Source organism: Conger conger, chromosome 2 (genome assembly GCF_963514075.1).
Source record: "Conger conger chromosome 2, fConCon1.1, whole genome shotgun sequence".
NCBI classification, from domain to species: domain Eukaryota; kingdom Metazoa; phylum Chordata; class Actinopteri; order Anguilliformes; family Congridae; genus Conger; species Conger conger.
Window position 1 is genome coordinate 12,409,287 of NC_083761.1, and position 18,066 is coordinate 12,427,352.

An 18,066-nucleotide genomic window follows, 5' to 3' on the forward strand; every position below is an offset into this window, starting at 1 on the left:
CAAAACCATTCATTAAATCCCAAAACACTAGTCAAAGAACAATTTGGATTTCTGGAGTAGTTTTACATTAAAGTCATGACAATAGGAAATTATATTATTGTTTCTATTTTCATACGCATTCAAAGGTGAGAAACACCATCTGTGTGTACGTATGTGTATGTGTGCATATATACACACATACACACCCACATAAAATATCATTCTCATGGTGTGTAGCCTTAAAACGAATACACATTCTACTAAATGCATGTTATCAGTAATACATATTTCAAAATGCTAGTCATTTAAAATCAGTTGAACAGAGTATGCATACAAGGAAAATGTGAAAAGTTTACTTTTAAACCACAAGTAACACAAACTTTTTCTTCAGCAAATCCATTTAATTTACAAATATGTACTTTTCAAACTTTAATCACAATTTCAGAAGAGTTTGAAGTTTGGCTGCATGTGTAAAATAATATAGAAATAGGAGAAATCTCAGACCAATTTAATTTAATGGTAAAGTGCTCAGCCAATGAAAAGTACATTCTTGTTCACTAACATGCAATACTAGAAACACTCTAATGTATATACCTTACCAATGGCAGGCAAGAACATGGTTACAATTTACTCACCATTAAAAGAATAGCTAATTGTGAGTATTCAAGTATACACACAAAACTTCAAGTAACATACACATTTTTATAACAAAAAATTCAAGTAGCATGATGAAAATAGAGCATTAAGTGGCACATTCTTAAAAGTGAGATTTAGTAGCAGTTAAAACTGTCTTTTATTTAAAGGGCTGTCATTGGTGTTTTTCTAAGTACTCCAAAGCAAACAGGAGAGAGGATTTTCTGAGGTGACTGTATGCTAAACTGACAGCTGAGGAACCCATACCATCTTCATCAGAAAACTTCAAACACAAGATTGACCCGACATGTTTCAGCCAAAGGTTCTGAGGCAATTTTTGTCCAAGCAACACAAACGAAAAAAGCCTTTTAAGATGACTGTTCAAAGTATACCAAAAAAGCCATAGTAAGAACAATAATCAAAAAACGATTGTGTCATGTTTATTCATACCACATTTTATAGTTATGTACAAGTGAATATGTGTACATTTTTCAGCTTAGCAGTAGCACAAAACCTAACTAAACGACCCTGTTTCTCATAGCCTAGCAGTGTGCCTGCAACACATTGCTGTTCCCCTCCATTACCACGGTAGGTAACAAACACAGCTATTTATTATTCATGTAAAGCACTACAATGGAACAAACTGTGTTCCTTTCACTACTAAGAAAGATATCTCTATGTAACAGGCGTTCATAACTCAGCCGTATGCTTTTGAGAAAAGAGATAAGGAGGTCAAATGGAACCTTAATGTTCAACATTTCTTTGAATATTGTCTCATTTAGCAATATTAAAGATAATAACATAATATCGTTTGTAACAAGCAATCATAACAGCATCATAGTAATTTTGAATTGTCTCTTAGCTGCTTCCCACCCTTCATCAAAAGCCATCACAACAATGTGAAACGCAGCTAATTTGATTGTTTAAATAGATTATATGCGTTTTTGTGCATGTGTGGCTGTGGATGTGTGTGCCCAAATGAAAGTGTAAACAGCAGCATGACACTAGTGCCCAGCTATCAGCTGTTTCAAAACCTAGCTTGAGCTGGTCAAACCATGTTAAGTATGGAGTTGGTCTGAACTGGTCAACCAGCTACCGGCTGTTTCAAAACCTAGCTTGGGCTGTTTTTTTCAGCAGGGAGGACTTTTTCTAGTATCTAAGTCAGCTTCTAACTTCCCCCTAAAAAAAACCCATCACACCTCTAAGATAACACAGTACGACTGATTACCATTGTAATGCCCTTGGATTTGACTCTATTAATGTAGGTATCCTTCCGTTGTCACACAGGATCAGATTGGCTACAGTCCATTTAACAGAAGACTGTACCTCAGAGGGTTGGGAAAGCACAGTGAGGCGTGTTGAATAATGCTCCAATGTGCCCCAATTTCAATGGTTATTGCGACTCAAAAGAAACACTGTAAAGTGCTACTAAGACAGTCCCGGAGGAGGGAAGGTTCTGAGCGATTCATGAATTCGCAACTCTTGCATCATGAAAGCGGAATTCATAAAACATGGGGAACACAAGTCTGCTTCCAGCAGTTCACCCTTACACACCAGCAATTAGAAACAATAGAGCCACCCTGAAGGACCTTGGCAAAATGAGAGACTTGCATGCCGACTGCAGCAGACTGATTTTCACAACACCAGCACTATCACACTGCTAGTTCTCTCCTTTGTCCATCCTCCCCCTCCTCTCCCCCACCAGACCTGCAGAAGGCTCTGGAAGCCCGTGGCCCTGCTGTGACACTTTACGCAGGTTCTGGGCTCGACCGTGCCCTGTTAGAGAGGCACAGCCGCCTGGACTGAGACTGCCCTGGCTGCTTCTAAGCCTGTCAGCCGGTGACAAGCGGGCGAACAAATCCCCTCTCCCGCCCTACGGAGGGCCGCGTCGCCGTGGCGACAGCGCCGGGCCAGGGGTGGGCCGCGGGGACCCGCCCGTCTACACCGACACACGCGCGACGCGAGACGGGATCAATCTGCCCAAGCCCCTCGCCAAAACCTCCCCTCCTCCTCCGGAACCGGGACATAAACGCCAACCTGCGTCTTAAATGAGAAATATCGAGGGATCTGGAAATGTGCTGCTGTTGTGATGCACTGCACGGTGGGAATGAGACAGCTTGCTCACCGCGTCTCAAATTTCATTATAAATCATTTGGGAAACGCTCTCAATTTTTTAGACTAGGCTGTTCTGCTTGCTTGCAGCAAATTGTATTTTTGTTATCTCTCATGTCTGTGATGGTTCAAGCATACGGCACAGGAATATATGCATTGCTAGCCTGAGTACTGTTTACTGTGGCCCATCCCAAGGCCCGGAGAGAGCGACTCCAGGTGCTAAGACTGCTTAATGAAAACCTCTCTTGCACAAGAAACAGAAAAATAATGAAGTGTCACACATATTTAAGACCGGACCTGGTCGAGAACACCCCACCCTCCCGCCCCCTCCCACCCAGAGTCATTCAGCTTGGTTTAAAGATGTCTGCCCCCTTTAGTTCCCACAATCCTTTTACTTCCACAAACGGGAGAGCCGGCCCTGTAGCATCAGCCAACACCTCCTCGTGTCGTATTCTACCAGATGTACCCTCCGTCATCCGCTTCTCCCGCCTCCCCCTCCTCTTCCTCCTCCACCTCCTCTGCGTTCTCCTCTGCCTCCTTCTCCTCTTCATCCTCCCATCCTACCCCACTGCCAAAGTCCCCCGAATACCCCACCAGTTCATCTGGGACAGGGACAGAGAGAGAGAGATAAATGACCTACAACGGCCACCAGTAAGAAAATAAAATGGAGATAAAACTGCACATACCCCCAGTGAGCAATTATTAGGTAGACCTGTACACCAGCTTGTTAATGCAAATATTTAATCAGGCAATCATGTGGCTGCAACTAAATGCATAAAAGCATGCAGCCGTGGTCAAGAGGTTCAGCTGCTGTTCAGACCGAATGTTAGAATGGGGAAGAAATTGTTGGTGCTGATTTGAGTATCACAGAAACGGCAGATCTCCTGGGAGATCACAACAGTCTCTAGAGACAAAAACATCCAGTGAGCAGCAGTTCTACGGGCAAAAACACGCTGTTAATGAGAGAGGTCCAAGGAGAAGGGCCAGACTGGCCAAAGCTGACAAGAAGGTGACAGTAACGCAAATAACCACACATTACAACAGCGGTATGCAGAAGAGCATCTTTGAACACAAACCTCTAAGTGGACAGGCAGCAGCAGAAGACCAATAAGTAAAAAAATAAATACCTAATAAAGTGCTCACTGAGTTTATACAGTATGTGTGTGTATATGCATATGCTGCCAATACTGCAAATACAGTATATTATACGCACTTCATTCATTCGATTATTTTATACTAATTTCGAGTATTAATAAATGTGACATTCTGGAGTAAGGGAATTAATGTGTGCAACCAGAGGCTGTTATCATTACGGTTCATCGGGCAAATGAACAGGCGCAATCACATTAAGTGAAACACTGAACAAAGAATATCTCTCGTAAACAACATGTCTGATGTAGCTAACCTTATCTTTAAAAGCCTCATTTGAAGAGACAACCTGGTCCTTTAGAATGCAAATGAGACAGAGCCACGCGAGGCAGCCTCCCACTCCACTAATGGCCCCAGAGCCGTTGGCTCATAAAGGGGGCCTCGTGTACGTATACGCGGCCGCTCGGTCTTACCGCAGTCGGGGTTGCCATGGATCCGGGAGCCTGTGAGCTCACTGCCGTGCTGATCCACGCACCAACACTCCCCCTTGCCCTGGTCACACTGCAGCTTCCTGTAATATCCGTCCTCATCGCAGCTGGGGATGTACATGCCTGGCAAACGGCACGAAACATCACTTTAAATATCCATCTCTGCCTGTGAACCTTCTGCCATTTCGAGCCAAATGGGAGAAAAAAAGACTTTTGAGAAGTCTTGTCACGTCTCGAGTCCCGGCAGTGGAAAAATCAATTTAGGGGGAAGAGACTAAAGGCTCAAACATATACACAGATGTGGGTTTGAATTGGCCGGATTGAACAATGAACAAGCTAGAGGAGAGGGTTCGTGGGATGTCTGCTGATGGGCTGTCATCACAATGCAGTTCTAGGATTATGGTAGATTTCTACTGTTGTTAGCCCCTCTCTACAGACTCTCCTCAGTGCCTGTCAAACCTGACTCTCAGTTCACAGGGTTTCAAAAAACATATTTCACTTTTTTTTTTAAAGGAGAAAGACAAGGGGAGGTGTGAATTGAAAGCAAATGCCGGAGCGCAGAATATTCTGGAAGCAAGTCTAAGTCTCCTTCACAGAAGGCGCATTTGCCTCCAAGAGAGAATTATGAGGGAGCACAGTGTGGATAAGCGGCAGTGCGGTTTGTTTCCTTGTCTGCAGCACCCACAATGCACCTGTGCTGAGCCTTGGGGAGGCAGGCTGCTAGCACAACTGCCTAATCCCTGGGCTGATTAGGAGGTAATCCCAGCCTCGTGCTTGTGATCTGTCTAATGAACCTCCTCAGCCACTGCCTGCTGCCAGCGGCAGACTAACACATACAGAGCACACAGAGAGATGCACAAACACACACCTAAACAGGCCTACACGCACACACATACACACACTCCTGAATACAAGATATACAATCCTTATACAAGATACACCTGCCCACACACGTGTGCACACACGCACACTGACACACACTCCAGAATACAAGATACACACACACACACACATATATAGATATGTAAAAACACACACATTCATACACATGCACACACTCACACAGAAGCACACTCATAATCACACTCACATTCATACTCATACTCACATATGCACACACACATACACACACACCCACACGCACAGCTGCAGACACGTACCAGGCTTCTTTTTGGCCACTTCCTGCACTTGGATCCTCTCAAGCTCTGCCAGGCAAGGAGGTTCTGAGGGAGAAAGAGGTTATTGTGCTTCAGGAGCAAAATCAAACCACTCTGCTAAAGACTCAGACCTACGATACATCTTTTAATGAGCTTCTGAGTGAAATTTTTTTTTTTTTTAACCATGTTAACAGAAATCATACACTTCAAAGAGAGTGAAATGCATACTTTACGCTTCTTTTAAGAAACAAAAACCGGGTAAGCTTATTCCCCCCTCCCCGATACATTCATCTTATGTCTGATGTAGTTTAGGATAAGCTCTCTGTGGTAAATGAGTGCAGTCTATACTCTGAGGGGAAACAGCCCTTTGTTGAATGAGAAAGAGCACAGGGGCAGTTAGTCCTGTCCTGACAGGCTATTGCCCACACAGTCATGGTCAGTCATACCACCCCTGGCTGCCCAAGCAGAACTACAGGCTGAGGCAACATCCGGGAGTGACCCCCCACCTCCCCATGAGGGAGGCACTGGGGACCTGGCGCAACTGAGCATGCTCCAAAAATGCTTTTCATGTGGCTGTGGGGCGAGGCCACTCTGTGTCAGAGGTCCGCACTGAGAGAAGTGACTCACAAAGGCACTGGGCTGACTTACTCCAATTGAAATTCGCAATCCTATTAATGCGGACTACAAGTCAGAGTGTGTGGGAGAGGGTTTCGCTTACTTTATTTCTGTTGAGCGACACACACAACGCAATCAATTTTCCACACTGAGAACACTCTCTTCCACAGTAACTGTTGGAAAAGGCTCCGTTTCTCCAAGTGCTTGCATCAAATTCATTTAAAAGTCTTAGGAGCCAGTCACTGGAAAGTATCTGTACAGTAGATCCCTGTGCTCGTGGCATACTCGCATACATTGGCTTTTCCCCAGCCAATCGGCTTGGGTTTATATATAACTGACCAATTAAAGACCAGCCCTGCTGTTACTATAGGGAGAAAGGTTTGCCTTGGAGGTGCGCAGTGACACTAATGCATGTTTAACTGGGCCCTGCAGGCCTTGCCCTGTCCGCTCCTCCTGCCCTGCCGCCATTGCAGCGCACTCACTTTCCCTCCAGAAGCAGAGACACCACTCGGCCGTGGACACCTTCCCGTCCTTGTAGCTGTCGCAGGAGTTGAAGAAGGGCCGGATGCAGATCTCATACTTGTCCAGGTTGATGGCAGCCAGCTCCGCCTGGTCCAGGTACAAGTCGCTGTTGGTGTCCAGCTTGGAGAACATCCATCCGATCGAGTCCTTGCAGCTCGCCACCAAACTCTTGTCCAGAACTGCGGACGGGGAAAAAAAGTCACAATGTCAGCTTTCGGCCGTAAATCTCACGTAAACCAATAACGGAAGTGTAAACTGACAGGAACAATACCTGTGCTGTTGATGAATTGAACTAAACTGACCCTTTTCCACAAGCAGGAGCTAATTTATTTCCAGCCAACGGTAAGTTTGATATATGAGCACTTCTTTGTTGCCCAGTGTTCAGAGAGGTCGCCTTTCATATTTTGTGCCAGGAGCAGAAATGTGAATTATGGCAAGAAATTAAGCTTTGAAGCTTTTCACTTTTAAGTTAGGCTACCGAAGCTAATTGATCGCGTGGGTTAACTAATGAATAAACAACGCCATATAAACACTGTGTCAGATTCAGTCAATTGTTTATTGGCTATGTTGCTACCTAACCAGTTAAATGGTAAATGGTTGGCATTTATATAGCACCTTTATCCTAAGCGCTGTAAAATTGATGCTTCTCATTCACCCATTCATACACACACCACACACTCACACACCAACGGCGATTGGCTACCATGCAAGGTGCCAACCAGCTCGTCAGGATCATTTAGGGGTTGGGTGTCTTGCTCAGGGACATTTCGACACAGCCCGGGCGGGGGGATCGAGCCTTTATGCAACCCTCCGACTGCCAGGCGACTGCTCTTACTGCCTGAGCCATGTCGCCCCCTCACACTGCTCACACTGCTCTCAATCAGCCATAGGAGCTGACACACTCAGAACAACCTACAGCTACACCACTATTCACCGGATTTTCAAGGACTGCAGATAATCCTGCAACGCTATGAAAGGTCTACTCATGAGCATAGAAGCATTTTTTTCATATGAAGTCTAACACTAATTCTAAGTTGCTATTTAATGAGTCAAAACGCCACAATTAGTCTAACAATTCAGTGTGGAAACACTCAAAGCTGAATTGAACTTGGGACGCACTGCTTCTGCCTTTTAATTCAACATAAATACGGTCTCTACAAATAATTGGCCTTTCATTTCTACACAGCTAAGTGACAATCAGCTTTAATGTGGAAGCAATTAATTTAAACTTTCTCATGTCCATTGTTTACATTTTATAGTTTATATACTGAGCACACAATTTCCATTACAACTTGACGTCAGCATCCTGAAAAGCTTTGTGGATGATTAAACCTGCTGGCTCCTTGTGGGATAAGCATACTAATTATGCCAGCGGTGAACAAAGCCTTTATGTGAGCCGAGAGCTATCCATGGAAAAAGTAGCATTTTATTTCGACAGGGTTTGCTGCATCTCAATTCACTGCAGCGGAAACCTCCAGCTGAGACGTCAACGGTAGAGAAAAGAGAAGTGCCTTCTATATAATACCATTTATAATGACTATAAATCAGAGTTATTATATATATGAATATTTATAGAGGAACACTGTACATATATCAGAATGTCTGGGTTGGAATTTAGATCATAAATATCAGAAAGTATATCATAAAATATACCAAAGTTGTATCCTTGAACAGTTCCCTTCAAATGAATGCTGTCTGGCTTATCTTTTGAGTTCTGCATTAGGTCTTGGATTATATCACATTTCACAAACACAGTCATCTATCCCACGAGAACAGACAGCTACCCACAGTACCTTACCACATATTGATTTCATTATTAAGTGATGACCAGGGTTCAAAGGTCAATATTGGGTAAGAGTAGCCTGTCCTTACCTGAGGCTGTGCCAGTGCCAGGCTTGCCTGAGTTGTTCTGCTTGGCGTTGCCGTGGAGAAGCTGGAACCAATCGCGGAGGCGGTCGCCCAGGTCTGCAAGGTCCTGCCCAGTGCAGGTCTCTGGAGAGGGGACAGATGCTGGGCTCAGATAACTGCACCAACACTGGCACTGACCTTCCCTAGGGCACACCCTGCAGTCCTGCACACAGCTCGCACTGGGATGCAATGGGACGCAAAACAAGATGGCTGCCCAGCTAACACAAAATGTTCTCACAGTGGTATTGGAATGTTTTGTCAATGCTCCTATAAAATTGCCACTATGTGGCAGCAACATTGTTTTGTGTTAGTGGAGCCCTGTGTCCATCTTCCTATTAGATTTACCATCACATTTTTACTGCTAAATATTGGGACATACCGCATTATTGAACTTGAGAGGCAAAATCGAACTTTTAAGTTCTTCAAAGGCAATGGAATATATTAAATTGTAACGGTATGACATCAAAATATTCAGATAAATAGTGGAAATGTGTTAATGTACTGTGAAAATAAAATATTTTAATCTTGAGAACTATGTATTGCTAAGCCACAGAGCATAATTTGTCCCTGCTAGGTTCACATAAATCAAGAGAGCCCCCGATGGAATCGAGATGCTGAAAATAACCTGCCAGAACCTGCCATTTCCAATTTGGAGGCCACTTCCAGTTTGAAACAAATCCCCACATATCCGGTTATAGATACAATACATAAATCATAATAAAATCCATTCCAAAGTATCGACAGCACCCATCACCCCCTCTGTCAATACGCATAGCCAATGAATTGGGTAGGGTTTAACTCTGATGAATGCTCATGGTAAATAATTAATTATCGGATGAAAGGATCAATATTTCAATCACAAATGGCTTTTCTAATTAAGCCAAAGCTACCTGCAAACAGAAGCGTGGTCTAATCTCTGTAATTGTCCATTACTGACCAAAATGAGCAAAGATTACTGCAGTGTTACTCCAAGGAAGGTAAGCCGTCTAGCTCCCATATTTCATTGTAAAGATGTAAGTGAATCTCCAAAAGCTTTACTTTAGCCTTTTCTGCTAACTTTGGCTTCAAGGAACGGCCTTCCTTCAAATTGGCTTTTGATCCACAGCAAATACAAAGCTTCAATTGGCCTGCGAGGCAGGGGGAAGAGTGGAGAATTTGAAATAAGCTAGATAATGACTCCAAGGTTAAAAGAGTGTGCTGTAGAAAGAAGAGGGAGGCAGAGGTCTGCGGCTGACTGGAGATACTTGCCATGTTTGCCCTGGGAGTCGGAGGTGGGAATCGTTTCAGTGGTGCAGGGGCAAAGGCCAGCGCACTTCACCGTCAGCTCTTTCCCTGTGAGGCATCCCTGCTGCTCCAGCTTACACTGTAACACACACACAGCATTACTCTGAAGTCACTAGCTAGGGCACACTGACGAATACTTGCGGATGGACCCTATCCACATACAAAAACACACAAATTGATCTCAATGCAATCACAGAAGCATAGACAAACACAAATACAAATAAACACACAGACTGGTGGGGGAGCCCAGAGAGATATCAGAGAGATAGGCTATGTGAATACACACATAACCTACACTCACAAACACACTAAAGTACACATTCATAAACACATGCATCCACACTGTCATGTACAAATACACACAAGTGTATACTACCACACACTAACCTATGAACACACACACACATGCAGACACAGAGGCATACAGACACACACACACACACACACACACACACAGAGGCATACAGACACACACACACACACACACACACACCCAGCTCTGACGTGCTGCACCATTTTCAGTTATGCTGCCCGGTACGGAGACACAAAGCCCAGCCGAGATCCAGATAAAATATTTATAGAGGTGACCGCAGCAAAGGGAGCTGCTCATTCAAATGAGACACAAAGCTTTGAAGGAGGCTGACGTGAACAGCCATTTTCCTCTGCCTCTTCAACAAGGTCAAATTAAAAACAATACATAAATCAATAAAGCAGCCGAGCGCTAGTCGCTACGCTCCTCTGCCATTCAAACTCTCTCAGGCGATTAATCATTCGGCGGCATAAATCCGGAGTGCTTGTCCCCTCCGCTTCCGGTGACAAACCGAAAACCTCGGGCGCTAATTCATACATTAATGCAGAGCCACACGCATAATGAAGAAATGAGAGACAGCAAGACAGAAAGTGGGGGGTCATTTTTCATTCCTTCACCGCCGAAGACTGTCGTACGTAATAAGGGCAATCCGATACTTGAAAGGCTGGAGGAAAATTGTGCAGAAAAGTAAATTGTTCCGAGCAATTAGATTTAATGGTTGTACACTGGACCGCTGTCACTCGCAGGGCAGTGATTTACCTGGGAGGCGTAGTTGTGTCCGTCTGAGCCACACACTGGGGAGGAGGCGGATACAGGACACGGCTTACAGCTGCTTTCGTGAGGCTTAAGAGCAGGCTGTCTGATCCTGCAAAAAATAGAACAACTAAACAAAAGCAAAAACATGGGTGCGAAACCATTTCACACCAAGTCTATCTATGGTACACAACTCTGAGCTTCTCGGTATGGGGAACACTTACACATCATATATCACAGCAGATGTTACATCTATTGACTGCCAGACGGTTTGCATTAGTGTTTTTTTTTTTTTTTTTTTTTTTTGCTACTGTCAATCAAGACGCCCACCGCAGAAGAAAGACCAACAGATTAAATAACACATCTGTCCTTTTCTACTGGCCCTCCAGTGCACCTCCTTTCTTTGCTTGAAATCTTTGCTGCTTCATCGGGAATTAATTCTCAAGATTGTCACGCTTCGTAAAAGCCTTGCACGCTACAACCGGTGCTTTAAAAGGCATTGGTGCTCTTACTGAGAGTGTACTTAATGACAGTGGAATGGCAGGTGTGATCGTTCTCTGTACCCACATCCCGTTCTCCAGCAGTCGGGAGAGAAAATGGGAGACTCAGATCTCAAGGGTGATTTCCCAGATGAAGTTCTTTATTGAAAAAGATAAATGTCTGTCACCACAGATATACTTTGCAGGTAATAATGTTTCACTCCATTAATTTTTCTGATTACACTCAGGCTAGAATCTCCTGCTTTATGGAAGATGTATAAAACCCGGAGAAACATCGGGAGATATATATCACGGATTACCATGGGGACCGTGTGCGGGGGTCGCGCTATGACAGCTGTCCCTTGGAAGTCTCGAGGCCCTGCACTGACAGCACATGACCACGCTTCAGTCAAACGTAATTAGAGTGCTGCAAACATCCTCGTGTTGAAATGACTCATTTCTCGTCAGGCTTACACACACTGTTAGAAGCCCTAATACCAAGACGTGTTGACAAGGGCTCTCAACAAGCTGCACGTAAGAATAATTTCCTGGCTCTCGTAGCGGAAATTACACAAACAGTGTCAAAACATTCATGATGCCACAAACACTGTAACGCCAACATGCTCTCCTCCGCCTGGTGACACTTAAACCCTCCATACCCCATTCCTCTTCCTGTACCCTGTCCTACACCCTGTAACACCTACACCTTCTGACACTTATCCAACGTGACTTAAAGTTGATTAGACATCAATCCCCCCAGGAGCAATGTGGGGTTCATGACGTTGCTCAATGGCCCAACAGCTGTGCAGATTTCATCGTGGCTAAACCGGGGCATAAAGCACTAACCTTTCAGGACCCAATCATGTACCTTAGCCTCTAGCCTACAAACAAACTTCTCACCAAACCTTTTCCCACGTCCAGAGATCTGTAAACCCCTCCACCCTAAAACTCCCGCACCCGTCTGGCTTTGCCCGCGCCGCCCCGCAGTGCCACCCACCTGTGCTCCAGCTTCTTGCGGTTGATGCACATGGCCCGCTGGTAGCCCTGGGCGATGCACACCTTGTGCCGGCTGCACTTCACCTTCTGGCACGGGTCCTTGGTGGTGTCCACGTCTGTGGAGACAGGAGGAATTTGGCAGTGGCAGCGAAAATGAGCACCTGAAACTGACGGCACCGTCCAACCCGGACCCCCTATCCGCCACCGCCATCACTCAGCAGTGCGTGCAGAAAACCGCCCCCTCCTGCGAAACACATCTCTCTCCCGTGATTGATAAACAGATCGGTCAATCGACCCTTCCACTGCAGCAGGATTATCTCTTAACAAGCTGAGACATTCAAAGCAAGGTACATCTGCAGAGGCAGAGCAACAGTCAGGTACACTGACTGTTAAAAACCACAGGTGATGCACACAATATATCATTTAAATTAATCACTGCCATTTTTCCATGTCGCTAGAGCTAGCTGGCTAGCCTAGGGAACTAACTTTGTTGGTGTTTATGACTAGCCTAATAAACTAGCTAGCTAAATAAGCTGGTGATTTAGCTTATAAGTTTTCTGTATGTCGAGCAAGCCCTTGCTTTACTGTATCCAACACGTTTTCACAAATTGAGGGCTTGCTTTTTACTTTGGACAGTGACACTGGCTGCCGTTAGCCTGTCCGTGACATCTAGATGCATGCGATAACGAGCTGCATGCGATAAAATTTCTGAACATATTGGTGTCATGTTAACAAAACATTTATAACTTTTGTTAGAACAGTCAATTAGCCACAGTCAAGTTTGCTTTGTGTTTCTCCATGTTAAGTCTATGGGTCAAAATTTAGAATATTGAGGTTTAATTCAAATTTAATAAAATGTACAGTCATGAAATTAGAAAAAGCATGCATGTCGCCTTGTGTCAGGATCTGTTGGAATGTGTCATATGTAGGGTTGCCACACGTTCTGGCATTCCTGGGATTGTTCTCTTTTTTGAGCGACTGCCCCGGAAAATGACTATTCTGTCCCAGGACATGAATTGTCCCGGTTTTTGGTACTTCTAAATGTCAAATAAAACCTGATTCTTATACTTCTATTCTGTCTGTAAACAGGTAAAAATGAGCAAAACACAGCGACCATTGGCCATATGCCTATACTTCTTTTTAATTGGAACAGAAATACGAAAGTTTACCTCATCACCTAGCAACTGTTGCACAGGCTATCAGTCTGGCTATTCACTTCAACGACCCCACCGTGGGAAAGTTCAGCTAGCTACTAGCCTAGAGGTAATCGCCTAATATTTCTGATTTTTATTTTTTATTTTTTTTGTCGGTTTTAGCAAATGGGGGGAGAGATGGACGAGGAGGACGAGAGAACAAAATCAGACAAGCAACCAGCAGCAAAAAAAAAAAAAAAATATATATATATATATACAACAAGACTGGGCAAAAAGAGAGCACTTTTCTGAATGCATAATGGCGCATCAAATGTCCCGGTTTTTCACAAATCAAATGTGGCAACCCTAGTCATATGTGGTATAACCAATAGGTTCTTCATTCTCTCCAAAACTCTGAAAATGTTTAACCAGGTATAATAGACTTTGCGTCACGGCCTCAAAGGCAGCTTTCATTCTGATGTGCCAAAGAATTCTCGCTGTGCACATCTTAAGCGATGTAAGGTTCAAACAAAGAGAGTCCTTGCACTGCACTGCAGGGAGGGAACAGCAGTGCTGCAGAAGTGTTTTGAGAAAGAGACTGCTGTGTCACTGCTCCACTTGCTGGGATACCTTTATGCAGATCTATTTTTCAAATCTGCTGATATGCAACCTGATAAACAGCCGAACAACGGCGAGCTTGTGCTTTTCTCTCAAGCAGAAATCACTGCTGTCCGACCCCTTTAAAACCCATTCAAGAAAAACAAAGGGTTATCGAGACAGGAAGAAATTATGTGCCAGGTATGAAAAAAGCCTCTCTTTAAAGGAAAGACAATGAAGCATCCGCAGAAACACTGATCCATTCATCTGTTAGCCTGGGATACTGGGATTACTAAAAAGAAGGCCATTAGCGGACTTGCCTACTTCAATCTGACGTTAAAAGCGAACCCAAAAAGGCACGCTACGTCGTGAGAGAGGCCCCCGAAATGCATCATTATCTGCCCAGTCACCAGCAGCAGTCAGGATCTCGGTGGGCCTTCCCTTTGATAAAGACGAGATTGATCGCGTTTCTCTGTTCTCCCGTCACGTCTCGTTCTCCCCCTGCCTTCCCAGCAGGCTCGGCGCTTTAGCCCCGAACTCGCGCGCACTGATGGATCGGCGTGGCGGCGGCAGCGCTTGCTCCTGGTTGGTCCGGGCCTGGCCCAGCGGACTCCTGTCAGGAAGAGCGAGCTCCGCGCTCCAGCCCGGTCTCGCTTGCCCCCCCTCCAGGGAGGGGGAAAATGGAGAAAGCGGAGTGGTGAGAGACGGGCGCTTCTGCGGGGGGAATTACCGCCATTTAAGCGGTGGCTTTTAATTGTGACGCCGCCGTAGAGTGGCGAACAAATGGCTTCCGCGGACCCCCCAAGTGAGCGGGTGACACTAGAGACGCCAAAGTGCCAGGTGGTGGGCATCCATTTTGTGCCTGTGTGTCACTCACTCTTCTCTGGTAGCCTCCAGAGGGTTCTGGTGCACAATAAAGACCTGTGCTAGAGCCCAGGAGAAAAAACAAAAACAAATCTCTCTTTCGGCAGGGAGGGCAGGAGCAAGGAGCACCAAATCTCCAATTGATTCAATCAGAACAGCCTTCTGTCACGTTTTGAAAGGAAATCGGTGAAATGAGAAAAGCAGAATTTCAGATTTCCACCCTCCCCAAGAAAAAAATGATTGAGGCAAGCCCAGAGCGAGGCAAACAATGACACCACTGCCTTTCAAAGCCATCATTCAATCCAGAGGCAATTGTATTACAGAGGGAATAATCCTTCCTTACTCTTAAAGATATTTAGAAACAATAATGGTCCACCTACTCACCTCAACCCTGACAATATTACAGACAGAATAACAGACGGTATTTTGAGATATTTCACTTCTCTTAACAGGTTTCCACAGCTTAAAGCTAATCGGGAAGAGGACGGAGTTTCCATAGAAACAGGCACACTGTGTTGACAGTAGATTTTCTGGACCGTGATTTGAGGCTCGCTCCTGCAAAGCCCAGGTCTCTTCAAAGCCTGTCTAAGGGCAAGTGCTCTCAGCTCACAATGTAAAACATGGAGTGAGTCCCCCAAATATGTAATACATCGCAATTCTGCTTTGTGAGAAAGACGGCCAGACAAGGTAGATTTAACCCACATTAAGGGCTAGTACAATTTTAGCCTGTCATCCCCTCTATCCTTTGTTTACACGCTGTAGCATTCAATCTCTCTCACTGCCAGAACAGGACATCCAGGACTTGCTATAATTCTAAATCCTGAGCTAATTTTTCAGCAGAAAGGCAATATTGAGTCCAGTCTAATTTGCTACAGACCCAGGCCAGACCTACAGTATTGTATGTATAAGTACCCTTTTCAAAATACAGCCAACAGCTGTATTCACCAATTCAACCGTAACCTACAACCATTTATTTTGTCCAGCATCCCCAAAAAATGCATTCAATAAGCTTTAACACCAATCTATTTCTGGTTCAGTGGTGTGAGGAACTGTTTTCTTGGACAGGCGAAGCAACAGCATTCCAATGTGTGCAAATAATCAGTTAAAACTGCCAGTACCCTACTAAGCCTTTGACTCTGCGAAGGACTTGTGACTCAATTAACAAAATCCTTACTTTAATCCGACAGCTCTCTTGCAAAGACCAGGAAAGTGAACAATTAATATTTTATATGACAGACGAAAATGAACCAGTTTGATTCGGGAGCTGCAATTAGTGTCACATTAGAAGGCTATTTCATATGGTAATGCATAATTGGTGGTCCCCGGCTAAATCAATAATAGCATTTCACTGAGATTAGGCTCTGCTGTAGAACATTCCATCTGGAGCGTTGCTACATTTACAATGCATTTTAATGATGATATCCATTAAATCAGTCTGGGCAATAAGTATGAACTGACAATTCCACAATTAAGGCAAACAAAATGACCTGTTTTGTACAAGCCTTAACCAAGAGATTATGCCCCAAACAGACACTACCATTTTATTATTTTTCAAAATAAATTTGGGACCATACGTTGAGGCAGAGTAAATTCAATTCCCACCCGAATTTGGAATATCCGATGGCTATTCGTAGCCACGTTCACATGCAATTCCTCACTGTGAATTCAGGAGAGTCAACACAGCAAAGGTTCGCCCCCAAAACATGTGTCACCAGCCTACTTCTTTTCACACCACAGTCAAGCTCGCATAGAGTCAGAGGAAGACATCTCCTATGCGGCTTTGGCATGTAAATGCAGTCCATGGGCATACACACAGGCAGTGGAGGTCACAAGCCAATTGAACCCTCCCAAACCCTATGTGATGCAATGACCAATTACACGTCAGCCTATGAGCTACTAGCAACAGCGGGCACTGGCTCATCCATGCACTAAAGCCAGGTGCCTTAACTGAATCAGCCACCCAACAACCCCACCGGTACTAATATGTATTAGTTTGATGAAATTATCATAATATTGCTGATACTGGAAAGCCTTCATTTTTTTAAATTTACATGTCAATGATAACCTCATTGTGGTTACAGAAATCCTGTGGTGGAGACCATGAATAAGTCCTGTCCTTTGAAACAATCTCCCTGGATGTAATTGGTGTTCAAGCCATTCCAAAACCATAGCGGTAACCCTCAAAACTACTTCGGATCGCGTCACAGGACTGACATCTTTATCATCCGGCTTTAAAGGCGAGGCCTGCATGGTGCTGATTTAGTAATGTTCGGGTAACAAATCTGTCAAACGTTCTCCATTCCTCTGCCTGACTAAATCATTAAGATCAATCAGGTCTGCAGAATTGGTCCCTTTGGGAGGCGGTTCAATGTTATTAAAATGAGCTGCCCTGCACAACAGTAAGTGAAGCTGTTTCAGATGAGCATTAAGTATTCCCATTGTACACTGGGCAGATGAGAGGATAAGAGGCTAGCTCCCCGGAGGAGATCCCCCCCACCGCTTTACAATGAGTCATGCTGGGCGGGGTCGAGCTGAAGAACTCCCACGTGTGCCTCTCATCAGCCGACACCAGCGGTGGGCCGATTGAGGCTCTACTGGGCCATGTGAATGGGCGGGCTTTCAGCAGCTCACTAATCAATTCAAAGTGCATATCAATCGAGCAAGGGACAGCTCCGCCCATGAAATACAGGCAATATACTAATACTTGCTTTCCTATGCAGTTTCACATACTGCCTCTGGCATATTACGACCAAGTGTTGACATCACCATGAGGCATAGATGCATTGTGTACAGATGACATGTTGACTGTACAGCTTGTGGTATTCAACAACCAACTGTGCAGTCCTACAGCAATGATGCTTTGCAGTAAATGTCACTGCTTTTCCATATGTGCTCTCAAGTATTAATTTTTTTTCAAACCTCCAAGAATAGATGACAGATAATCCCATGTGCATGTTTGCACGCACTGCAGTGAAAGGTTGTCGGTAAAATCTGGAAAAGACTAATGAATTGCTGTATATGCTTGATGATTTGATAATGCAGATGCTTAAATTAAAATAAAATACCTAAACCAAATGATGGAGCTTTGCAAGATATTTATTTTGGAGACTAATGAACATAAAGTGGGAACATTACTGCATACATGTA

At 44.5% G+C, this 18,066-nt stretch overlaps 1 protein-coding gene across 1 annotated transcript in view; it reads right to left on the reverse strand.

Moving 5' to 3' along the window:
• Positions 1–3,096: 3,096 nt before the first annotated feature.
• The window catches only part of spock2 (SPARC (osteonectin), cwcv and kazal like domains proteoglycan 2), a 40,569-nt gene continuing 25,599 nt past the window's right edge, over positions 3,097–18,066 (reverse strand). Inside the window, exons 3-10 of the mRNA XM_061232306.1 lie at positions 12,327–12,441; positions 10,857–10,962; positions 9,752–9,866; positions 8,468–8,587; positions 6,556–6,774; positions 5,462–5,524; positions 4,287–4,424; positions 3,097–3,326 (exon numbers count right to left, since the gene is read on the reverse strand). Of these exons, the coding sequence (XP_061088290.1) occupies positions 3,178–3,326; positions 4,287–4,424; positions 5,462–5,524; positions 6,556–6,774; positions 8,468–8,587; positions 9,752–9,866; positions 10,857–10,962; positions 12,327–12,441 (1,025 nt within the window). The 3' untranslated portion in view covers positions 3,097–3,177. The remainder of the gene's footprint in view (positions 3,327–4,286; positions 4,425–5,461; positions 5,525–6,555; positions 6,775–8,467; positions 8,588–9,751; positions 9,867–10,856; positions 10,963–12,326; positions 12,442–18,066) is intronic.